Raw genomic sequence first — 26855 nt, 5'->3', positions numbered from 1 at the left:
CAGGTTCCTTGTCACTTTTTGGGAGTTTTTGTGACTTCAAGAGTGGTTATGTTGGAGAGCACTGAAATAGGGGTAAGAATTAGGTTCTATCCCAGACCAACCAGTGCTTGATATGTTTATGATATGTTTCTTTTAAAAAGGTCATAAAGGTACAAAATGTAAAAAGGCTATGTAGTAGACAGTTGACGTCCTTGTTTTCCAGCTACCTGGTTCTCCTAGGAGGCAACCCCAATAATGCAGTAATTTATCCTTCAAGAGAAACAAGCATAATTACACATGTATGTGTATATATTAATACAAATGGAAGCTTACTATACATACTGCTCCTTATTGTCATCATTTTAGTGATTGTTTTTAGTGCATCAGAGCTGCCACATTCAAATAGTATCTGCATATATCGAACATAATTGAACCAATTCTCTAAAGATAGGTTATATTTTTTTTACTTTAAGAACAATGTTGCTGTGAATATCCTTGGATGTGACTTCAAAAAATCCTACAAAAAGCATTTAAAAGTTTGTACATTTTAAAATTTGCTAATTATAATACCTAAAACCTGGACTTGGTATATGCTAGAAACTGCTCTTGTGCTTTAACTTAGTGAAGCCAGCCAAAATTTCTCTTGAGTAGAAATTGTACTAATAGATACTCCACAACAATGAATGTTTCAGAGTGCCTATTTCATCATCTCAGCAACATAAGAGTTCTCAAACTTTTTAATCTTTGCTATTCTGATAACAAAAATGATTCCTCCTCTTACGAATTTGTTTTACCAGCCATTTGTGTTTCCCAGGGTCTTCTGTCTCATTGACCTTTTTATTAGTAATTTGTGGAAATTAAGGAAAATAACTCTTTGTGACAAGCATTGTAAATATTTTTGTCCTTGTGTTTTGAATGTAATGGTTTTGTAATGCAAAAGTTTATGTAGGCAAATTTATTTTTTAGTGGCTTTGAGAGGCTTTTTCCACTCAAAAATTATTTTAAAAAGTGCTTTCTTTTAAAAAGTATTATTCAATTAAATATTTGACATTTCTGGAATTAATTTTGGTGTAAGGACTGAGGTAGGGCCTCAAGTTTATTTCTACATAGTAGCCAGTACTTTTGGTCTTTTTAATCTATAAAAGCAGGGTGCTAGATTAGGAGATCCTAAGGGCTCTTACATATCAAAGCAGTCACTTGCAAACTTGCTCAATAGATGAAAGTATGCCTTTTAAGAATTTCAGTTGTAACAGCACTATTTACTGTAAGCCGTAAATCATAATCTTGTCTTAGAATAGTACAGATATAGCATTATCTTAAATGTGACTTTCTGTAACTACATATGCCACTGAAAATGTTTCACAAAGCAGTCATGATTTCATTTCTTGGGAAACAGTGAGAAAGCTAAAGGAGCTGTTTTGACACCGCATAAGATTTAGTCCTTTCAAAATAAAACGCATCTCTAGAAATAAGCCAGTTTTTGACTAGATCTCATGACATTCCTATTGGAGACTGACATTTTTAGAGACAGGAAATTTTTGAATTTTTAGGAAATTCAAAGAGCTTTAGCGGTCAGACAGGGAAAAGGGCTGGATGTGATGAAGTGGAGCATACAAGAATGTAAGCTTTAGGAGGGCAGTTAATTTTTTATTTCTGTATTCTGTATTCCCTCCTTATCTGTGGTTTCACTTTCCAAAATTTCAGTTACCAGTGGTCAAAAATATTAAACAGAAAATTCCAGAAATAAACAATCAAGTTTCAAATTGTATGCCATTCTAAGTAACAATGAAATCTGTACTTCCTGCCCAATCTCACCTGGACATGAATTATCCCTTTGTCCAGGATATCCTCTCTGTATATGCTGCCTGTCACTTAGTAAAGAGATCTTGGTTATCAAATAGAGACCACATTCACAGAACTTTTATTACAGTATATTGTTACCTTGTTTCCCCTAAAATAAGGCCTAGCCAGACAGTCAGCTTTATTAATGCATCTTTTGGAGCAAAAATTAATATAAGACCCGGTCTTACTTTACTATAAGATGGGGTCTTATATAAGACCCAGTCTTATTTTGCTCCAAAAGATGCATTAGAATTGATTGTCCAGCCAGGTCTTATTTTCAGGGAAACATGGTATAATAAAATCTTTTATTATTGTTAATCTCTTGCTGTGCTTCATATATAAATTAAACTCCATCGTAGGTTAAGTAAATATAGGAAAAAACTATATACCGTGTATATGGTTCTGTACTATCTGCAGTTTAAGACATTCACTGGGGTGTCTTGGAATACAAGGTGGGACAATTAAGTTTGCAAACTAATCCTAGAAAAAGTGCTACATACCTCATTGCTGAATATCACTATGGTCACCTTCGAAGGACTCTCCTTGGGAAGCTATGCACTGATGCCAGTGCCTAGTCCACCCTTCAAAACAATTTTGGAACTCTTTTTCTAGAATGGCCATCAGAGCTGTTGTCGTTATTACTCTTGATGTCCTGAATGTCATCAAAATGTCTTCAATATTTCCTTTATCTTCAGGTAAAGAAAGAAGTCATTGGGGGTCAGATCAGGTGAGTAGGGAGGGTGTCCCAATACAGTTGTTTACTGGATAAAAACTCACAGACAGTGCCGTGTAAGCTGTGGGTGCATTGTCGTGATGTAAGAGGCATGAATTGGCGAAAAGTTCAGGTTGTCTAACTTTTTCATGCAGCCTTTTCAGCACTTCCAAATAGTAAACTTGGTGAACTGTTTGTCCAGTTGGTACAAATTCACAATGAATAATCCCTCTGACATCAAAAAAGATTAGCAACAGCGTTGCCACAAATTCGCAAACTTAATTGTTTGAACTGTATAAGGGGGAACTACTGCATTATGCTATACCTAGTACCAGAAACAGTAGGTGTTCTAAAAATATTTGTAAACATAAATGCCCAGGATAAAGGGGACAGCCACAATTTAGCTCAGTCATGTTAGTTTTGATGGAAACACGGGTCTAGGATTCCTAAATCTCCCAAATTTTCAAGTGGAACTAGAAATCTAGATTTTAACAATAATATGAAATGTGAATGGTCAATATTGGCAATGAATTCAAATGTCCAGTCAGAAAATTTGTCTAGAGGTAATATTCTCCCCAAGGGTCACCAATTTGCCACTTCTATAAATTAAGTAGTATAGATGAATATAACAATAAAGTTTACTTGAGATAGGGCTTTTAAGAAAAGTTTATATATACCTTTCAGCTAAGCAGTTTTTATAGTTTGTCTAAGAAATCCCTCTTGTCCTGATTGGAAACTCATCTACCTTCTTATCCTGTAGTAAATGTAAATGTGGATATTGTTTCTGAGATTGTAATAGAATTTCATTGTGTTATTGGGCCTTTGTTCTTCAAGGCTTACAGTGCAGATTTCTCTCTTGGTGAGCCTCAGCTTAGAAGTTACAGCTATAGAACTGGTTCAGGAGCACAATTAGAATGTCATGTTAAAAGGAAAGAATAACTTTTAAGCAACATGTAGCATCAGATTTCAGAACTGGAAATGAGCTTTATATTCATTGGACCAGTCTCCTTTCTTCGGGAAAACCTGGTGGTCAACTAGGACAGTGTCCTAGCGCAGCGATAAGAGATAGTAAAATATTAACTCATACACATTCACATTTATGTGTTATTCTTTGATTCTCCACATTTTTCCTACTAAAGATGAGGTGGCTTATACAAAGAACAAATTAAAATACAAACATACAAAAGGAAAAACATGGTTACGAAAGAAATTAAGAGTGAGATGATGAACAGCTTATACCTGGGAATCATCAGAGTTGGGCTGTTTCTTACTGGTTTAGTAACATCAGACAAGTCATGTCTTCTTTCAGTTTCCTTATCTGTAAAATTAGAATTTTTTTTTATTAAATAAGGCAATGCATTTAAGACACTTATCCTGGTGGCCAGAAATAGTAAATACCCAATAAGTATGTTAAAAGTATACATATTAATGTATGGGTTAATATAGTTTCTATGATAAGAGTATCAGATTTAGTTCTGAGATTCTTGAGAGTCAGGTGTAGAGGAAAACTACAGTTGTATATGGAAAACACGAGTAGAAATTCCTCCCCCACGGTTCTGAGATACTGAATACTAGAGCTGTTTATGACCTTAATTTCCAGTACTAAATCTGTGAACTTGGATGTTATTTAACTTCTCTATTACATATAAGTGTGTTTGACTTACTGCATGTTTCATTTTAGTTGCTTTTGATTTTACAGAAAGTATTTGTTGAATGAAGTCTTTCGGGAATGGCCTTTGTCCTTCAACAGTATCCTACTGACTTGTTTACAACTAGTTCATTTGTGTTCATTGCTGTGTAACATTCCATCATTCTGCTGTTGATCAGTATTTAGGTTGTCCCTGGGTTTTTCACTATTGGAAACAGCAGTGCTATAAATATTCCTGTATAGGTACCTGGTATTCAAGTGCAGTCCCCTCCAGAAAACTGCCCTGTAAATTCCAGCTGTCTCAGCAGCCCCGAAGTTCCCACTCTGCCTTCTCAGCGGTATCACCAGTTTGGTATCCACTTTCCTGTACCACAACTGGGAAAATACTCCCAGGCAGACAAACATGGTGAACCTGGAGTTCACCTTATGTGTTTCCCTTCTCTTAAGTTATGTGTTTCCCTTCTCTTAAGTATCAGTCTGCTTTGCCTGTTATACAACTCCTGAAAACAGCTGCCCCAGAGATTTTGTCCAGTTTCATAGTTGTTTAGGACAGCAAGGTAAGTCCAATACTAATTACTATGTCAAGGTCAGATGTGGAAGTCTATTCATCTCTATTTTCTACTGAAAGTTTTAGTTTTGTTTTGGGCATTTAATCATTAAAACAGCTCGAGTTCGCTCATATCAAAAGCCCAAGAGAAATTTCATTTAAAGATAATTTGAAGAATACACTATCTTAGACATTCAAGCTGTACTTAGTTTTATGCAAGGGTTAAATTGCACTACTGAAAACTACATTCTATACATGCTTTATGAATGGGGTGAGGTAGATAACAATTTATTTCATTATGGGGGAATTTCACCCTCAGTTTAAGAGGCTTACCTTCTGAACTTCATTTCTTCACTTGTAAAGTGGTGGTAATGATATCATATATGAAACACAGGTACATACACATACATAGCTTTTAGAGAAGGTCTGCATGTAGCTGTCTCAACGGACTTTAAGACTGAAACCAAGTAATAGCTAACATTTATATTACCCTGACTACATATAACAACTACTCTAAGCACTTTATGTATGTTAACTCGTTCAACCCTAATAACAATCCTATGAAGTAGGCACTATTATTTTCTCCCTTTTACAAAAGGGAAAACTGAGGCACGGAGGTTCAATAACTTATCCAACGTCTCACAAATAATTTATAGTGTAACAGGGATTCCAATAAATGACAACTCCACCATACTTACCCTACTATTCAGATGAGCAGACTGTAACATCATTCTATTATGAAAATTAGACCCCTCCATCCTACCTCTGCTCAGATGAGGACCGCAGGCCTGATTCACTTAGAAAATCCACTGATATCCACCAACCTCAATTATGGGCATTTCATAATTTAAAAAATGAGAATTGTAAAGCAGTTATTGAATTTAGACAGTTCTCCCTTTAATCTCTAATTCCAGGGATAGTGGTCCCCCAAAATCATTCTGACTTTTGTCCAGGATAATATGCATTTTCATAGTGCTCAATACTTTTTAAAAGTGCTTTCACATGGATTAATTTTTACATACCCAAACTACTGGCCTACTAGGTATCTGGCTTAGGTTCAGGTATTTGTCATGTTTTTCACTGCATTACAAGTGGATTTTTTTTCAATTACATTCTGTCCAGAAATGAAATTTATTCCAGGATCCTCATGAGAGACTATATCTGTAAGTGAGCCCCTGTTTACTCCAGTCTGGAGCTATATCACTTTTTTATACTTCTGAGACACGACACAGCAGCTAAGAATTGGAAGACATGACAATAGCCAAGTCAGATGAGAGTAAGTTTCCCAAATCAACACAGCCACTTACTGGAATGTTAGTAGCCATATCTTCTCGTGAGATGCCACGTGTTGGGCCACAAGGTCCTATGGTCCATTTCTAACTTCATTTTGGTAGGCTTTCCTTCTTTCTACTCGTCAGGTTGTAAAGAATTTTGACTTAAAGAAATTTTTGCTTTCAATAGGCAATTAAATTGTAGAATACACTGTAAAGAAAGCTGTATGTTGCTGGGCATTTTTTTATAATTGGATAAGTGCCTTAAAAATTGCTATACATACCATGTTTCCACGAAAATCAGACCTAGCCGGACCAACAGCTCTAATGCATCTTTTGGAGCAAAAATTAATATAAGACCCAGTCTATTATATTATATATTATATTATATTATACTATACTATATTATATTAAACACCCAGTCTTATATTATATTAAAATAAGACCAGGTCTTATATTAATTTTTGCTTCAAAAGATGCATTAGAGCTGATGGTCCGGCTAGGTTTTATTTTCAAGGAAACATTGTAGGAAACGAGGTAAAAATAAACCTTTATGTTTCTCCTTCCTACAGATAGGTAAGCTTTGAGTATTCTAAGCACATTCTAAGTAGAATTCTAACCAACACTTAAGCACATACTCAACATATAACTATGGTTTATGACATTTTACCTATTATGCTAGTGTATCTTATAAACAATACAATCAAGTAATTATTTTAAATGTGCAGTGTTTAGATTTAGAAATGATTACAAGTACTGAAAAAACCCATGATTAAAATACAGTATTTTATTTTTTCCTCACCTAAAAAACAAGCAACCCAGCATTAAGATATACATAAACTTCTCAAATTTATCCCTAATAAAATTTTGTATTTATACAATTTCTACAGAAACATACAGTGTATCAAAATCTGCACAAATCAAATTTATAAAATGTGTAGAAATGCATAGTGATATTATCAACTTACAAAGCAAGTATATGGGAATTATTTCCAAAGCAGCCTACAGTAGAAAATAGTCATTATGGCAGCAGCTTCTGATGTTTTTCGTTTGGTAAGATTTCTGATTTCAATACAGAGAATCATTTCAGAGTATCTTAACGAATTGCACAAAATACCCATTTAAAATTTACACGCACAATATTATATGTGCCACCTTTCTCAGGCCTGTGCATAGTTAAGAAGGTTAAAATCTATTCAACAAGGAAAATGGAGCCTATTTGCAAACACACATGTAATTAAAGTACCAATTTTCTTAGTTTCTTTTTTACAGTTGATTTATTTTGCAATTATATAAGCATATAAATGTATGCCTTTTTAAACATCCTTAGAGATGAATGAAAGTTATGGTTGATCCTAGATCAGTAGCAAAATACAAATTGAAAATTCAAAATTACAAATAAAACTTTTTAGGATGGTTAACCAACTCTCCAAATTTAAGAACTAAGCTTGGAAGAAACAAGTTTTGTAGGCTTTCCTTTTAAACAAATGTAGGGATTTTTTTGTTTGTTTGTTTTTAAGCTTTAATTAAAAATATTTCCCTCTTGCGGTATTTTGTGAAATCCTTTATTGTAATGACATCATGACTACAGGATCAAAAATGCTTACTTTACTTGCCATTTTCTACCTTACCTTGGTTTTCTTCTCCCCACTCAACATAGTATTTTAATCTTTTGGGTAATAAAAGACTATTTATTTATAAATTAAAATCTAATTGACCATTTGCAGTATTTGGTTTTCCTATACCATCTTAATAAATGTTTAAATCCAAACAAGTCTTCTTTTCACTGGAAAAATACTAATAGAAATATGCTTCCTAAAAAATTAAGAAATACGAGGGAACTAATTAATACCTAATCTAACAGAAAGGAGTTCATATTTGTTAATGAACTGTATTTTTAAATAGCCTTTTTTATTTAAAAAATGTGCAAGGAATGACATTTGGATGAAGATATAAATGAAACATCCATTTACTTGTGGCTTGAATGGTTGCACAGCTTAGGTTATAATGCACAGGAGTTTTGTAAGGCTTAATCTAACAAGGGCTTGGAAATTCTTACCTTAGAATGAACCTTTGATGTGTTTACAGTGGTGTTTTGTTGTTTTTGTTACGCCCATTTCAAGATTTCAAACTGAGAACTATTTACAGTTTTCTATAGTGACAGGTATTGGGGAAAAGTAAATTCCAAATGTCAGTGGATACTTTTTCTCTAGTTGGTAGACCCCTTTGCTCTCTAAGGAGTTGGTATCAACAGTGGGCACTGGGAATGCCAACAAGCATGGGAATTAATGACGTACAATCTTCAATCCATATGGAAGAGCCTCAGGATGTTTCATATTGTCATTTCTTTTTCAAGCCATACAACATTCAATTTCAGAGCAAATGGTACATAAGTTCATTTCTAAGTAGTAAAAGATTTCTCCTACAGGTGAGAATTCCATCATTATCATCCTATAAATTTCATCGAAAGCTCTTGAAATATATACTGAGAAATGAAAGAGGCACTAAATGTGTTGAAATTCACCTTTCAAAAAAGCAGCATGACTGTGAAGGAAGGCCACGTTGGCTAATAACCTGTGGCAGTGCTTCAAAAAGATGTAAAATTAAATAAAGACACAACAGGTTGATGATCACCAAGTTCTATATGAAAGTCTGGTTACTCCAACCTTTTTTCAAGTGTGTTAAAAAAAAAAAAAAATCAAACTGCCTTTCAGACCCCTGAGTGTAATCCCAAAGAAGACAACGATGCTTTTAACTCTGTTCTAAATAAAACAGAGTTAAGTGCACAAATTACCAACATCATCTTAAAACAAAACAAAAAAAGATGTAAACATCTACAAAGTTTAAGGTAAAAGCAGTTTTGTAAACAGTAACTGCAGATGATAATGTTATTGTAAAATCACAGTTTATCAATGTCCTTCAAACTGATCAGGAGTTTCTGGGTTTGGAGCTGTACAGAGTTAATAATAGTTGCAGCAGGTTTCAGGCGGTTTTCAGTCCTGTGAAAATTTATGTGTCAGTAGGTAGGTTATTGGTTTCTTTTCTTCTTTCTAAACACTATGGATGTTATTCATTTCCCACTTTTGAGTCATTTTACTGGAGTCACAATGGGAGAGGAACACTTGATGTAGGACTTCGGAGCGGTCTAAGCACTTTCCTGAAGGAATGTGAGTAAATCTATGCAGGCTCTGGAAAACACAGGAAAAAGAAGTTTTAAATTTGTACTTTTTTGATGTCACTGACATTTGAAGAAGTCGTTGCTTGGCTTTCATAAGATAATTAAAATCAGTAGGTTATCTTTTCATTTTGTTGATGGTTTCCTTTGCTGTGCAAAAACTTTTTTAGTTTGATGTAATCCCATTTGTTTATTTTTCCTTTTGTTTCCCTTGCCAGAGGAGGAGACATATCCAAAAATATCACTAAGAGCAATGACAGAGAGTTCACCACCTATGTTTTCTTCTTGGACTTTTACGGTTTGGGGTCTTACATTTAAGTGTTTAGTCCATCTAGATTTTATTCTTGTATATGGTGTAAGAAAATGGTTTAGTTTCATTTTTTTGCATGTATCTGTCCACTTTTCCCAACACAATTTATTGAAGAGACTGTCTTTACCCCATTGTCTATTCTTGCCTCCTTTGTCACAGATTAACTGACCACATAGGCATGGGTTTATTCCCAGGCTCTCTATTCTGTTCCATTACAAATTGCCAGTTACATAATAATAATAGTCACAGGGATGTAAAGTACAGCATAGGGAATATAGTCAATAATATTGTAATTACTATGTATGGTGACAGGTGGATACTAGACTTATTGGGAGGATCACTTCGTAAGTTATATAAATGTCTAACCACTATGCTGTATGCCTGAAATTAATATTGAATGCTAATTGTAATTGAAAAGTAAAGAAATAGAAATGAAAAAAAGATGATAATTCAAGCAAAGTGGACAGGCTTAAACCAACCATACCTCAGACTTCTGATTTCTCTTGACTGTCAGTCTTCTAAGTCCTCTTATTTCTTCTGTAAGTATATATGACTTACAAGTCATTACGTACTGCTGGTGCCTTAAATTCAATGTATACAAATCCAAACCTAAATTCATTATCTTCCCCTCCAAACCTATTTTTCTAGTTCCTATTCTGATTAATGACAATACCAGCTTTCCAGTCCTCAGGATAGAGGCTTTTCATGCTACTTCTTCCTTCCCTCCCTTCCTCCCTTCATGTTGTACCAGTCATTGAGGTGTGGTATTTCCAGCCTTACTGCACATGCCTTGGTTTAGCCCTCATCATCTGTTGTAGGTTTATAGCTCAGGTCTTCTCAGTGGGCAGTCCTCAGACTATCTAAGATTGTGTCTATAAGGTCAAAACCATTTTCATAATAATACAAAGATCCCATTTGCCTTTTTCATTGTATTGACATTTATACTGATGGTGCAAAAGCAATGGTGGGTAAAAGTACTGGCACCACAGCATAAATCAAGGGCTGGTAGTTGACATTCTTCACAGTCACATACAGTTAAAAAAGAAAATGTCAGTTTCACTTAAGAATGTCCTTGATGAAGCGGTAAAACTCTTTAGTTTTATTAAATCTTGACCCTGAATATATTTTTAAAAATATTCTGTAGGATGAAATGGAAAATATGCATAAAGTACCTCCACGACGAAAAGCATGCGTGCAATTGTTTGACTTGAGTTTGACTAGCTACATTTTTCATGGAATGTCATTTTGACTTGAAAAGTCAACCCATAGACAAACTATGATTACTCAAATTTGGGACTCTGTAGACATTTTCTTGTAAATGAAGTGAGCCTATTACTTCAAGAAAAAAGAAAAAAATCCACAAATCTGCCAGTATTTGTTGCTATAGATAAAATTTGAGTTTCCAAGCAAAAATTAAGAATTTTAGAAAACTTGTATACACCACCATGAACTTGACAGCTTCCTAAGTAAAGACTTTTCTGATGAAATCAGTGGTTATATTTTTTGACACTGTACAATGAAACGTGTCAACATTTAGAAGATCATCATAACTTAGTGAACTGATATCTTTCAAATGAGCAATGCATGATGTTACAAAAGCTGACATGGGTAAAAGATCCATTCCAAGGGTAAGACAGACCAACGGATCTTAATGTAACATAGGACAAAATGTTCACTTACATGGTTTCAGATTCTACGTTGCAAATAACTTTTAACAAATTACCACTTATCGAGTTGTGGTATAGCCTCAAAGAAGAATAGCCACAATGATCTGAAAAGGTTATTGAATTACCCTCTCTTTTCTAACTGCATGTTTATGTGAGGCTGGATTTTCCTCCATTTACTTCATCTAAAACAACATATCGAATACAGAAGCAGTATGGGAATCCAGCTGTCTTCTATTAAACCAAATATTAAAGGGATATGCAAAACTATAAAATAATGGCATTCTTCTCGTTTTTAAAAAATATTGGTACTTTGCATTAAATGTGTTATTTCTTCCATCCAAGTACTAACCAGGCCCAACCCTACTTAGCTTCCGAGATCAGATGAGATAGTGCACGTTTAGGGTGGTATGGCTGTAGACTAAAAGTGTTATTTCCATTAACATGTAATAGGGTTATTACTAATTTTACATAAATTAATACATAAATACTTGCAAAATTTCTCAGGTCTAATTTCTAATTTAGGATATATTTGTTAGCTATAACTTCCATAAACAAAATCTGTCTGAGGTTAGTCTCAGTAATTTTTAAGAGTGCAAAGGGAATCTAAAGACCAGAAAGTCTGAGAACTCCTGATGAGGCTGATCTTCTTGCTTATGAGTCCACACTTCACAGTGTTTCCAGAATTATTTTCCTAAAAGTATCCATTGCTTCCTATCACGGCATTCCTGAAATAATGTCAGCTGCTCTCCAAAACTTACAAAATGAAATTCACTGTTCTTTCATCTGGAGGACAACTTAGGGATACCAAACTAAACATAATTCCTAGAATTTTCTACACTTTTGTGCCAAGGTTTTGCTTACCCAGTTTTCTTATTTATCCTCCACGAAAAGCCTCAAGACCTGGTCTTATGATACTTCCTATATTAATCTCTCTTCTGCTGTTTTATGGCATTTTGCTTATTTTTATTTCTGTATTTCTTTCCTTCTCTGCTATTTTAGTATGATGTGCTTTAGCTAGTTTTTGAAGTCACCACATCACTGGGGTCCAGTAAATATTTAGTAATGTCTGATGCACAAATGTATATTCAGGGCTGTGCCCTTTAAAATATCTAAAATCTGTACATTCCATTTTTTAAAATTACCTTTTGATGTAATTTCTGGTCTGCAAGCCTTCTTTTACTGTTTTACTAACATTGTTCTCACTGACCCCTATCATTTATTGCTATTATTTGTTTCTTCATGGAAATAAATGCTCTGATCTTCAGGGCTTATGCTAATCTTCTCCTTCCTAACGTGTTATAAGAAAAAAAATCAGCAACTGACACTTACTCACTACTTCATAGTGATTATCTATGAATGAGGATAACTGAGAATATTAAGCTGGGACATAATAACATACCTACATAGCAAACGAATGCTTGCATGACAGACAGGGTATGATAACAAATATTAAATGAGTACATAAAATGAGGGTTGCCAGGTTCTTTCAGTTTGGGGCAGATTTCCCAACTTTATGTTTGATAATAAATTGATTTATTTTAGCCAAGTCTAGACATTGAAAATTATCCATCAATCCATTAATATGTTGGAATCCTCAAACTGGCACAGAACATTGATATTCACAGCTGAAGGGAAAAACTGTTCCCTCCCAGGGTGTCAACTGAATGACTAAATATGACTTTTAAAGCAAGAAACAGGCAACATTTATCCTGTTGTATTTAGCAAACCACAATAAGGAAGTTGTGAAGTCCTAGATTTCCAAGTGTTATTTGTCTGTCTCTATCTCCACCTGCTGGACAACATGAAATATAAACACAATATTTTTTGTGTCATATATATTTATCCACACAGAACACCGATTTTCCAGAGTTACTGAAATTAGTGGGTCTTCATGGACAGCTTGTGACCTTATACATGGCAATATTGCAGTAGAGAATAAAAGTGATGCTTCATTATAGAACAGTGAGTCACTCAGTGCTAAGGAAAATAAATGACTAAATGAGAGGGAAATGCAAGTCAATATGAATGCAGGTTTTAAGATTTATACATCTAAATTTCACATGGTAGGTGTTATCAAAATGAAATAGCATATAATGGTTATTTCAGAAGTTGAAATGCAGAATACCTTGAAGTACTGCCATTCCTTAAATTCATTTAGATTACAGTGTGTAATCATAATTTTTGCTCCATCAGGCCCCTTTGTCAAACACTGGTCATACTGCATGAGTTGATTAGCTTCATTGATTCGGAAAAGCTATTAAAAAAAAGAAAAAATAAGAAAAGCACCTTCTCTGCTGATGTATATTAAACAAACAATTCCTATAATTAAACTCAATGACTATCTTATTTTTCTATAATTTTTCTGTATGTTCAGAACTATAAGTCCAAAGACAGGAATTATATTCATTTTGATGTGAGTGAACACCCCAATTACCACTTAAAGGATTATGTTCTTTAGCCTCTTAGACAGAGTCATTAACACATATTTATCATGTACCAACAATATGAGAAAATGAAAAAAAGTGGAAATAGACCTGATAATGTTTTACAATCTAAAGTAGAGGCAAGAAAAATACTCACGTAAGTAAGAAAATATATTAGTGAAATATACATTATTGGCAGTAATATCCCAGCTTACTGGGGGAAACATGGAATACTGAATAATAATGTTTGCAAATAAAATAGGCTTACATTGTTACATATTCACACAAAAATATATTCTAATCTCATATTAGACATAAATTCTAGATTTTGATTGCTTATCTGAAAACCAATACTACAATTCCCCTCATTTAAGTAAAAGTTTTAGTATTGTCAGTTGTTTCACTTTACCCAAGAAACAAAATTACCAAATTAAAAACCAAAAGAAACCCTGTGATCAATAAGCCTGACAGCTTTCACTGAAGAATCAATTTAAATAAGAAAGGATGGTTATTTACCTGATTCCCTCCCATCCTGTGGCAGGGTCCTAATTCAACAAAACCTCCATTTGTTTTTCCCATGCTATCAATGCAGTAAACAGTTTCAAAGCCCCTGATCTAAAAAAACAAAACAAAGATCAAAAAGGCAGGCAACTGTTTAGTTTTGAATAAGCACTTGCATCAGAGTAAAAGAGTTTCATGTTAATTATGGCAGTTCGCAGTGGAAATCTGGGTATGTGTAATGCCAGGTTGTTACTGTGTTGTCATTGTCAGTCTTGAGGCGAGAGGACAGCAGTCATCTTTGAAATAACTTCTGATCTTGAAGTCAACATTGGAATGGGCTCATTCTAACAAAGGGCATTGGCCTATATATGTTGATAAAATACCACAGAAGAAAAAAAAAGGTACTACCAAGCACAATTTCAGATTTGTAATTTATGTGAATGAGAAGCAATTTGGGTAAAGTTACCTAACCACATGGTACAGTCATTGGCCTGAGGTGTGTATGCCAGAACTGAATCTGTAAAGTCACTCTCCCAAATGGCTATGTGTGGCACTTTTGGTAGCTTTCTCCAGGGACCTATGGGGCCAAGGTTACAGCAACTGTGCCAGGCAGTGAGACCTTTTCTGACTATGGACGATGTCAGTGAGACGCAAACACAGGCTTCCATCTTTGGAATGGACATTTTGTACAAAAACCAACCTTTTTCCTTTCTGGAAATATTACACACTTATATCCCAATTATAAATTACCATAGTACTTGGATATTTTGTTTATTCAGTCAGTCAGCAAATACTGACTGAGCACGTGTGCTAGTAAGCGCTTTAGAAGACACAGAGGAGCAATTCCTGGTCCTCAGAACCCTGCTATCTGTGAGCGGGTGGAGGAAGGAGCCGCTCAGGCTGTCTGGAGGAACTCTGAAGAAACTGGTGCTGGTTTATCCTGGAATCGGCAGGGAGTGCTGAGAAGTGAAGTGTAAGGTGGAGGGGCCCTAACAGAGACAGGTGAAACTGAGGATGTATTCAGGGTCGGATTGTAAAAGGAGGACGAGAAATTCCACCCATTCATTCACTCATGCATTTACTTATTCATCAAATACTAAGTTAGGGCTGTGTCAGGCATGTTGTAGGCTCTGATACACCAGTGAACAAAACAGATAAAGATTTTTGCCCCAGTGAGCTTACATTCTAGGGAGGGAAAGACAGAATATAAGCCCAAACCATAACAGACAAGTTAGAAAGTGATAGGTTCCATGAAAAAGGAAGGAAGGGAGGGAGGGAGGGAGGGAGGGATGGAGGGAGGGAAACAGAGAGGGAAGGAAAGAGGAAAGAAGTTAAGGGGGTGGGGGTACATGGCGAGGCATGTTTGGGGAACAGCAGGGTGAGTCTCACTGACAAGGTGACATGTGAGGTATACGCATATATGACTCAGCCACATATGCAGAGGGAAGACATTCCAGCCAGAGAGAAAAGCAAAGGATAGGAGCGTGCCTGCAGTGAGCCAGCAGGACAGCAGCGCTGGAGTGAGTGCGGAGAGTAGTAGCAAGTGAGGCCAGAGAGGAATGGGCCCAGTACGCAGGCCCTGGAGGCCACTAGAAAGGACTTTGCCTTCCTTTCGAAGGAACTGGGTGTCACTGCAGGTTTCTAACAGAGGAATGACATGACCTGCCTCAGATTTTAAAAAGATCACTTTGACTGCTGTGTTTCGAACAGGCTATAGGAAGGCAAAGTTAATCTCAGTGAGAGATGTGGTGGCTTAGACCAGAGTTAAGAATCGGATTCCGGAACTGGATGTGAAGTGTGACAAAAGGAGAGGATTCAAAGAAGACTCCAAAGCTTTGGCTTGAGTAATCAGCAAAGAGGGGCTGGGGAGCGGAGATAAGGGGGCTCAATGTTGAGTGTGTACGTTGAGTTTGGAACGTCTATTAGACATTCAAGCAGAGATGATGTCAAGTCGGCAGTTGGATATGCTCGTCGGGGCTCTGGGAGAGAGATTTAGGTTGAAGACAGAACTTGAAGAGTCATCCGCAGATAGATGGTTATAAAGCCATGAGACTGGACAAGATCACCAAGAGAATACATTCCTTTTACACAGAAGACATTACACTAATCAGGTGTTCTTAGAGATTAAAAGATAACCAAAATGTTGCTGGACTGCCAGGGGCTATTGGCCTCGTTGGGAGTTAAACACAATTTGCTGTAATAGAATCCAGACGTGAAATAAGTGTACAAGAGAAAAAAGGTACTAAAACAAGAGGTGCAGAGAGGGTAGCACAGTGTCCTTTGTTGGCTTCTATTCCCAAACTCTACATGTGGGAGCTCCTTAGGAATGGATTCCGTCCTATTTTTTTCCATCTGTCTTTTCCTCATTCAGTCCCATAAAACAGTACACCTGCTGGTCGCTCCAAACACACGTCCTTACATGTCCATTTGGCCTCTGTTCTGGGCGTCAGGATCACACAGCTTAAGATCTACCTGACAGCTCCACCTAGATATCTAATCGGCCCTTCACACATCTAGAATGCCAACAGGGAACTGCTATCCCCTGACCCCTCTCACTTATCCCCACTACCAACTTCCCGATCTCAGGTACCACCTAGTCTGCTACTCAAATAAAAGACAAAACTGGATGTCATCCTGGCCCATATCCTTCACACACCAATCCACCAGTGACCTACCTCCAGATCTTAACTTTCTGTGCTTCTCTCCATTTCCGTTCTCACAACCCTAGTCCAAATCACCATCACGGCTCACTGCAACTACCCTTCTGGTTTCCTAATTGTCATTCTTGTTTCTACTCTAAATCCTCACAGCAGGGTGATTCAAACCAAAAGGATAAATCAAATCGTGTTACCTTTCTGTTTAAAACCCTCGTACAGCTTTCTGCCACCCATAGGATAAAGGCCTCCCTCTTCACCTGCCCACAGCTCCCCTCATTTAATCTCTCTTCTGCATACCAAACACACAAAGCATTTCCTGCCTCACAGCCTTCCAACTCACTGTTTTCTTGGCTCTGATTTGCTGGCTCTTTATCATTCAGATCTCAGATGAAATGTCACCTCCTCAGAAAAGCCTTCCCTACCCTGTCCCTAAATCCACTTGAACATTACCTGCTTCTTTCGTTCTAGCCCTTCCCACCATCTGTCGTTATCTTCTTTGTTTTGCCTGTTTTTGTCTCTCATCCATCAAGACAAGTTCCCCGAGGAAAAGGACCTTGCTTGTCTTGTTTTCTGTCTAGAAGAGTGACGGACACATAGTAGGTCCTCAACCAGTATTTATAATGAAGCCAGGATACATAATTAAGCAAAGGCAGGTAGACTTGAAAGTTCGTGGCATGTTTAATACAGCTAAGAGGCTGCACCCTCATGGGTGGGTGCAATCAGAAACAAGGTTTCAAAGGCCAGTTTGAAGGAACAAAGAAATGACAGCATAGATCAATGCCTTTAGTTTTAATTATTTTCAGTCACCATTAATTAATTTGTTTCCTTTACAAGCATTATTTGAGTGGGTATTATGTAGGGGGTCTCTATGTTAGTTCCTGGGACACAATGGCGAACAAGCACTTATAGACTTGCTGAGAGAAAGAGGCAATTTTAAGTGTTATGCAAACCCATGGACAGATCACAGGACTGAGTCTTTTTGATGGAGTGTGAAAGAATACGAAAGCCTTTTCAGTATTGGTGATCTCTTTTTTGAGAGCAGTAGGATAAGCTGGAATTAGCCAAGAAAGAGAATTGGAGTGAGGAACTGGGAAGTGGCAGGAGCCAACGGGAGTAGACAGTGTTCCAGACTAGAGAGCCATATATGCAAAGGCTGAGGGGAGGAAACACAAAGTCGGGTGGGGGGTGGGGGGAGGGTAGTTGTAACTGGGGGAAAGGGGGAGAGCTTTCCAGGCAGTTTTTACCCAAACTTTTCCCCAAGAATTCTTCTCTTTCACGCACACATTTCCATCTCTCTCTGCTTTCTTCCAACCTCAGTTTCCAAACACACACACACACACTTTGAGATCGGAATATCGGCTGATACTTACTTCTCCCCAGTCAACATTTTTGGGTGGCAAAGGGTAGTGTAAGGTGATATCATAAGCTATTTCTTCCATGAACCATTTGAAACTTTTGCAGTTGTGATCTTCTCGAAATTTTTTCAGCTCAGAGATATCTCCATATGGCAATGCCCTTGATTCAGGACGACTAGCATAGAAGTAGTCTTTATACTCGTCCCACCAAACCTCCACAACTCTAACGTAATTCTGTGAAGAAGAAAATTAATGTGATTATGACAAATAACAGTATGTGTAATGTCATAAGCAGCTTATCTTACACATGTGAAATAGGAACAACATATAACAAACTTATTTCAATAGGACCTAACATTTAATTAAACAACAAATGCAACTGAGCTAATGACTCTAATATGTCAATTGCCAAGGATAACATGTTCACACATGTTCTAATAAAAAGGGATGGACATAGACTCTGAGATGCGAGAGCATATATACTCTAAGATAATATATTCAATCCTGTTTCTAAAGGAAGAAATGGAAACCTAGAGAGGTTTGTGAGAGGCTCCCTAGATACTGGTACTCCTCCCAGAACAATCTCTTTTAGTACCATTTACTACTAGTGTGTGTAGGGGAAAATCTCATTTCAGAAACCGTTATGAAAAACAATAGCTCTGTTTAATAAAACACATTTTTTTTGTAGGTGGCTTTGCTGGTCTTGTTACAACTATAACAGGACCATTTGTCTATCACCCAGAATTAACTGGGTCTTTCCCCCCAGTTGGTACACTTCTAGGAAAAGCAACTAAGGAAAAATAAAATAAGTTGACATTGTGATAACTGACAAAGATCTAACTTCTCAGGTTTTACTGAATGATGCATGCAGGCATGAATATATGTGACAGATTTAGTACATAATCTAGTCCCTTGCTCTTTTATATCATGTGTCAGCAAACTTCATGAAAAGCCAGACAGTTAGTATTTTGGGTTTAGTGAGCTATATAGCTTCTGTTGCAACTACTCAGCTCTGCTGTTGTAGTGAGAAAGTAGTCACAGACAACCCGCAAACAAATGGGTGTGGGCTGTGCTCCAACACAACTCTACTAAACAGGGCTGGCTCTGGCCTTTCAGAGACAGTCATTGACCCTTGTTTTACACCAGGAGTAGGAACACTTGGAACTCAGGTTGAATTTTTTTTCCAGGCCACAAGGTAACATATCAAAGGATGCACATGCTCCCGTAGGCACGTTGTTGCAAAAGCCAGTACTGATGCTTAAAAAACCAAGTTTTAAACAGCCGTATCCTAAAAGGGCAAGTGATATTATTGCTAAGTATTTTGAATCCTTGCCAATCTATCCAAAATTAGACATAGTGCATGTTTTCTAGATACTAATGACTATGAAGAATTAAGTACACATCCGTAACAATTGTTTGGGATGGAGAGAGCCAGGGGCACCACGCAGGAGAGCAATGGATAGCGCAACCTTGAAAGGGTGCTTAATTAGGGAATGGTATTGAGAGCAGAGATATGCAAATGAAGTAGGACAAATCATGACGCCTTTGGAGTCCTCCAAGGAGTTTACCGTAACTGGAATGCAGGACTCACTGAGAGAAAACTTGCCTCGGTTTCCTCATTTTAAGATGAGAATAATTTATCGTCTTTACCTTATAGGGTTGTGAAAATTAAAAAAGTTAATCTATGTAAAGCATTCAGACTTGTGTGTAATACCTAGTAAGTACTCAAAAAGTGTTAGTTATTGGTATTATTGATCTTTTTAAAAGACTTTGAGTTTTATCTTTTAAACAAGAGTCATCAAAAAGTCTGAAGCAGGTGACAGACATCGGATTTAATTTTCAGGTGAATGACACTGGTGGTGAGTGGAGGACGGATTGAAGGGTGTTGAATCTGATCGCAGAGAGAGCCAAGTGGGAGGCTCTTTAACATCCACGGGAGAGATCTGAAGGCCTGCACTAAGCATAGAAAGGAATGGATTTAACAGTTATGTCTGAGGTCGTGGTAAGGTGAGACGCGAGGAAGACAACCCTAGCAGGCTCCCTAAGTTTCATTCATGGACAAATAGCGAATACAGGAAAAGGTATCCCTTTTGAGGAAAAGTTATAAAGTCTAGTTTTGACTATGCTGAGTTTGAAATATCTAGGATGATTCCAGAAAACAACTGACTATAAAGGTCTGAAGCTGGATAAACTGACATGGGCCACTGGCCCACTGGTGGCTGAAGTGGATGGTGCTAAAATTGGAGAAAAAAGTGCTTGGCACACTGTAGGCACTCACTAAGAGTCTACTGAACATGACATTTATCGGGTAGTTTTTATGAAGTCTACATTTCAGTTTTAGAGTGGGTATTTCCCACTCATGTCTTTTCCTTTTCCTTGCAGCCCAAACCTTGAATCAATTTGATTTTCCTCGTGATTGTAGGTCTGACTCCAAGGGCAGGTTCTTTTCCTGCAGGGGCAGTCAGGCCTGGTGTTAATTTAATGCTATCTTTGTTTTATCGTGGACATTTTAATCTCACCCCCGGTGGCAGTGGGGGCTCCATTTCATCATTTCTAAGATAATTTGGCCAGTTAGAAAGCTCTGTGTTGGTTCTTAAAGCTTAGCTGTCTCTGATTCTGTTATCTATTGCCCTTTTGGGAACTGTCCCAAGTTGAATCTGCAGCCAAGAATAAACTTCCCTCAGCTGTTGACTTGGTTAAAGGCTCCAAAAAGGAAGGGCATCAGAGTTAGATGCTCTTAGAATTTATGACAGCCGCCAATCAAAGAAACTTCAAAGTTGTTGTCAAGGACATTTGACCTCAGCGTGAAGCTTCCCTGGTTTGAGGGACAAAAGATTAATAATCTTTGTAAGCACTGTTCAAAATTTGGTTTTGTTTCCTACAAAATCTCCTAATATGAGTAATTTTCAAAAACCAAACAAAAATAATATTTCACTCGTTTGTGAATAACAGAAGCTGGTATTTTCCTTTTCATTGCTTTCCTACAGTGTGTCAGTCCTTTTTGAATTTTTTTGGATGTCCTCATGGAGAATATACAATATAGAACTCTTAATCTGAATGGGATACAATGAATAAGTCTAGCCTAAGGTAAAAGTGAGGACCTGTGTGATTGCTTACAAGATTTATCCCATTCAGTGAGCTATTTGCGTGACTACTGCAGCACGTGGTACATTAATGTTAGTTCCCTAGCCGTCTCCATTTTCAACCAAAAGACTCACCTTTAGAGTCGGAGAAGTCCCAACAGAAATGGGTGGAGGATTCCCTTGCCAGCCCTCAAGACGGTAGATGTGTCCGACACGAGAACAAGGGACAAACAGTAATTTGCCACCACACTGCCATATCTATCAAGGAAAAATGCATATGGAAATTGTTTCAAATGCTAAAATAAATTAAGGCTGAAAATTTGTCTCATAACTATAAATCTGAAATCTTAATTAGATACAGTGTCCACAGGGGATACATAAACTAAAAAAATCCTAAAATAATTTGCTTGTTTTTCAAACTCATATAATAACAAACAAGGCAATAGGGAATGCAATTAATATAGTGCTACTCAGGGGCCTCTATTCCTGTGTACTTATAGCTCCAAGCAACCTTTTCTCACTGTCACCTTGCCAAACCATGCAGATTCTCCATTCCTAACATCATTTGTCATTTCCATTGCTAATATATTTCCCATCTGGGTGATTATTATAATAACCTCCTGCATGGCTTCTTCACCTCCGCTTCTCTCTCCTCAATGTTATCCTTATTTATAGCAAGAGATTATTCAAGCTGAAGGGCAGCTCTGGGTCATGTTATTCCCTTGCTTACTACCTTCAATGGGTTTCCAGCGCTTATCAAATTAGGTAAAAATCTCTTAGCTCAGCATGAAAGGCTCTCTTCAATATTGTGCTAATGTACTGTCCACTTTATCTTCTTGGATGTCTATCTTATTCACGCTGTCAGATTCTGCCAAACTCGCTCCTAAACTGTTTTCTGAATACATTCTTCATGACTCACCTTTGTACCTTTCCTTATCATATTTGCTTAGAAGTCGCCCACTTCCCTTTATCTCTGTTTTGTGATATCACACCCATCTTTCTAGTTCTGCCTCGAATTCTACCTCCAGCATGATGTTGTTTCTTAATCACCCCAACCAAATGGCATTCTACCTTCTTACTGTATTATGAATTTAAGTGTAATTTTCTTCTCTTCTTATCAACTGTAAGTTCCTAGAGAGCGAGAACTGTGTTGTCTTCCATCCCTCCCACTGCTGAGCATGCCAGGGACATTTAAGACAAGAGGTAATACATATATGTTTAACTCAAACTGTGATATAGTTCTCTATCTTTCTTTTGGGAAACGGGTACTGGTGTTGGAGCGGGGAGGGTACTACTGCTGGAGAACCACCTCAGCGACAGGCGGTGCTGTCAGTTTGAGGACTCAGTCATTGTTGGGACCCGCTTCTGTCCTGAATCACCATGTCTTATAGTAATAAAGGGTAACCACATCAGTGGATGGTCAAATGTGGCCCTGACACATACAGATTCTCCAAAGGGCTTCTAAAACAAAAAGCTCCAATGTACAGAAAGCCTCAGGGTGGGGGGAGGAGGAGGGATTTTTATTTCTGAAGTTTGCTGGCCTCAGTGTTTAGCTGAGCCACTACATACGCATATGTAGTAAGTTTGTAGCTTATATTTTGCCTTATTTTGCCGAAAGGCATACATTTTTGTTAGTCATTCCTTGTAATTGAGAAATACATTAAGTAGTTTTTTTTAAATCCGAAAGTCACACAAGTCAGTCACTACTTAAGCACACAAATGCTATTTGTTTAAATGGAATGTTACCTTGTACGAGATCTCAAAGTTTTCACCACCCCAAATCTGGAGACCTGGATCATAGAGACCCAGTTCAAAGAAGAACTCTCGTTCAATGGCAAATAATCCACCAGCCATGGCTGGGGACCTAAGAAAAAGAAACACTGCAATAACTATTAAAGACAATCCCCCACTATCCCTTCACCAATACACAACAAGCCTTCTCGGAATACAGTCTAAATAATGCATAGAAGAGACAAACCTGATGGCCAAACATTAAGAAATTATAAAGCCTTTGCAAAACAATCTGTCCAATTCTTTCATGAATTTACCTCAATTTCTAACTGAGTCGAATTGTACAGTTCATTACACATTAGAACGTTGCATCGTTTCACCATTAGAGGGAGCCTTGGTTCCTTTGTTAATTTAAAAATTAAGACTTTAGATTTAGTAAAAGTAGAACTTTATTTTTCACTCCTAAAAATTTGGAGCCATACAGCCCTGGTCTGCTAACTGCTCCCGTAATGATTCATGAGTCATTCTGGGATGAGCAAAACCATACACCATGGAAGTAGTCTGTCATTTTTTTAATTTTATAGTTCAGGGCCTTGTCAAATAAGGGTATAAATCATCTTAGAACAGTCACAGTTCATTCAGAGTTTGCAAATGTAGCACAGAAATGACATAGGAGAATCAGACATAGCTATTTATTATGCCAGGAGGTAGCGCTGCAAAAGGGTGATCTGTGGGGCTTCTTGAATGGGATCTTGAACTGGGTACTTTTTAGGGACAAGAGAAAAAAGATTTGGTAGCTTTTTAGGAACAGGCCATTCCCATCATTGGAAGTGATAGAGGAATAGTTTATATACTGTTCCCTGCACCTCCTCGAACATTAATGCATAATAATAATTATTAATGTGTCATGATTCTTAAATAGATTCCTCTATTAGAGACCCTTCTTTATCATCACAATCTATCATAATATTCAATCTATCACTAATTCCTATTGATTCTACCTTGAAAATACGTATGTATATTGAATCTGTCTACCTCTTTCCAACTTCATTGCTACCTTCATTCCTAGACCAAGCCACCACTGCCTGGACGGTTACAGTAACTCCCTAACTTCTGTTCTCTATGCTATTCTGCCCCCATCCAAGTCTAATTACACAGCAGGCAGAACGGACGCCACATGGGCTCACGTGGTTCCAGCCTCTGTCCACTCTCCAGGCTTAGCTGGCTCCCTCGTCTTGAGGCCTTCACTGCTCTGCTCGTGCCTCAAACACGCCAAACTCTCTTCTATCTCACGGCCTTCACTTATGCTGCTCGTTTTTCTGAAATGTTGTTCCTCTTTCTCCATGGGGTTGACTCCTCATCCTTCAGGCCGCAGCTTCCACGACACTTTTTCAGGGAGGCCATTCTGGATCCTCGAGGCTGGATTAGGTTCTCCTTTCTATAAACTCCAAGGACCCTGTGATTTTTCTTTATACCACTTTTCGCAGTTGCTGATCCAGAGTTATTTGTGCAGTTTTCTGTTTAGTTTCTCTCTCACCCATTATATTTTAAGAACTGTGAGGGAACATATCTTTCAAAAATTTATCCACAGAAAATAGTTTCTGGCACATAGTAAGCAATCATTAAATAACGATTGAGTGGATAAATGATCATCAAGCATTATTTTGAATATTAAAGAAAAATCCCATCATGGCAAAGTTTTTCTCTTATGCCTTTTCTTCTGAAAGTATACTGCCTCACTCACTAAAGAGCACTACTACCTTTTTGGTTATATTTTCATGTCACATTAATTTAATTGTCATTTAAAATTACTCTATTATAACTCTGCCTCTTTGATCTTTAAATATATTCCCATTTATCTCAGTATAAGTTTGACAGTATATATTAATATGAAAAGCAATGAGTTATTTAAAGGGACACTGCCCTTAAATTTTTCTAGCCCAGTTTAAGAAACTTCTTTACTAACCCATGGAATTGGCAGAAATAAAAATATAATCATTACCCCTTATATTTTTCTCCTAGAATTGTTAGTCAGGTAAGCGGGTAAGCAGTAAATTCCTGGATTATTTTGAAAAAGGACTTCAAAGGGAAATTTGGAAAATGTCAAATAAATCTTAAATCTCTAATTTCCTTATGTTTGCCATTTCAGTTGTCTTGGTATCATGACATGACCAAATCCCACCAGCATTTGCATGATATTGGAAACACCTTCCCAAAACAGTGTTCTAATATTATCAGTAGTGTAATAGGGAGAGAGAGAGACCAAAAGCAGAACCATAAAGATTAGAAAAATAAAAATAGACATATTTAGAAGCCTACACTAACATTTGGGCAAATATTTCATTTGGGGCCATTCTTTTAAAAGACAGTAACATGTTCCAGTTAAAAGACCCAAAAAGAATAGAGCAGCATAAGCTGTTCTATTTGAAGAGCCACAAAAAGGGACAAAAGCTGATTCTGGAATAAAGTTTCCTTTAAATCAAGTGCTCTTCTGAGAAGGAAGTGATATATAAAGGATTCTATGTAACATTTTCCAAAGTCATGTATTTTCATTCATTAGATTTAACTGGTACAAAATTAGTATCTAAGAGTTAACGTACAAAACAAAAAGAAAAGAAAACAAAAAATCCTTGCTATTGCCTTTCATTGGTCACACTACACCCAAGACACCCAACAAATCAAAGTAGACATAAAACTTGGACTGTAATTTATGCATTTGTAAATTTACAGAATGTCAAAAAAATAAAATTTGATGTCTAGTCTACGAGGACAGGATAGCAAAAATTTCCTTTTTTTCACATGTCTTTGGAACTAATGCCATATAACATTTCTACCACCCCACCCCCCAAGTGGAGCCTGCATTTAGGGAAAAAGCAATTACAAAGAAGCTAATGTGAATTTAAGCCTCTGAACTAGTGAGAGGTAAGAAGCCCTTTCAGAATCTAAGACAGTATCTACAGTTTTAATAACAAATGGTTTAGCTTGGCAAGAGGTTAATAGGTTAGCAAAAACTAGAGAAAAGAAAAACATGTAAGTGATTTAGTGATTACCGATATGGTTCAGTTTTTGTCTTTCTCATTCTCTTCTCTTGAGAGGTCAGAGGCACCCGTTTCCAGAGCATACTCCAATCCCATGCTCCTCGGGCATACCCATCTTCGTCACCACCCCCTTGGGGTACAATTGCATATGTGTTGCCATTTATGACATCTATAATCGGCACAGTGCAAATGGTTCTGTATTGTGTTGATGGCAGCAAAGATGAAATGGAAGGGTATGTATGGACCCACATATTTACACGAGTACATGGGGAAGGAAAAAAAAAAGTACTTAGATAAACATTTCCACGTAAGAAAATAAAGTAGTTATCTTTACCGATAAGGTTCAGTTTTATGTTTTCTTTTGGCCTTTTCCTTGTGGCTTAGAGGAATACGTTTCCATAGTAAACTCCAGTCCCAGGCCCCTCTGGCAAAACCATCTTCATCCCCACCTTGCTGTGGTTCAATGGAATAATCATTCCCATCTATGTAATCTATTAGAGGCACAGTACATGTAGTTCTGAAACATTTACAGAAAATGAAAAAGCATTTAAGAACTCAAAACTGACTAGGTTAGCATGCCTAACTATAATATCTCTTTTTGTCATTGCTTTAGTTTTGGGGGTTTTTGTTTGTGATTTGCATTAGGGGACTCAAATACCTAATGGGAAATAGAAGTAAATGAATGTCTTATAAAAGTCAAGGAGCCTGTTTTCATCCGGGTAGGAGAGAGAAGATTTATCCCTCAGCTTACAGATAAATGTCAGGAACAAAGCCATGTCTTTGAGCTTAATAGCGTTTTTCTCATTTTCACTTTGGTCTTACAGGCAACTTTCTCTTCGTAATTTTGTATTATTTTCAATGTTTTCCTGCCTGTTATTTTGACTCCTTCATCCTCCATTAAAAAATAAGTGTGTGT

General features: G+C 37.0%; 1 protein-coding gene across 3 annotated transcripts in view; it reads right to left on the bottom strand.

The window, feature by feature from the left end:
* Positions 1 to 6771: 6771 nt before the first annotated feature.
* The window catches only part of GALNT7 (polypeptide N-acetylgalactosaminyltransferase 7), a 122889-nt gene continuing 102805 nt past the window's right edge, over positions 6772 to 26855 (bottom strand). The window contains exons 6-13 of one of the 3 annotated variants that reach the window (XM_074338319.2): positions 26274 to 26456; positions 25952 to 26134; positions 22917 to 23034; positions 21306 to 21428; positions 18103 to 18321; positions 14091 to 14189; positions 13277 to 13405; positions 8910 to 9187 (exon numbers count right to left, since the gene is read on the bottom strand). In XM_074338319.2, coding sequence (XP_074194420.2) covers positions 9050 to 9187; positions 13277 to 13405; positions 14091 to 14189; positions 18103 to 18321; positions 21306 to 21428; positions 22917 to 23034; positions 25952 to 26134; positions 26274 to 26456 — 1192 coding nt within the window. In that variant the 3' untranslated portion in view covers positions 8910 to 9049. Of the gene's footprint in view, positions 9188 to 13276; positions 13406 to 14090; positions 14190 to 18102; positions 18322 to 21305; positions 21429 to 22916; positions 23035 to 25951; positions 26135 to 26273; positions 26457 to 26855 lie in introns of all 3 variants that reach the window. The other 2 variants (XM_019733248.3, XM_019733249.3) reach the window with 2 other exon arrangements.

Source organism: Rhinolophus sinicus, chromosome 15 (genome assembly GCF_057876585.1).
Source record: "Rhinolophus sinicus isolate RSI-liver-muscle chromosome 15, RSI-T2T, whole genome shotgun sequence".
NCBI lineage: Eukaryota > Metazoa > Chordata > Mammalia > Chiroptera > Rhinolophidae > Rhinolophus > Rhinolophus sinicus.
This window is presented reverse-complemented; position numbering and strand designations above follow the sequence as displayed.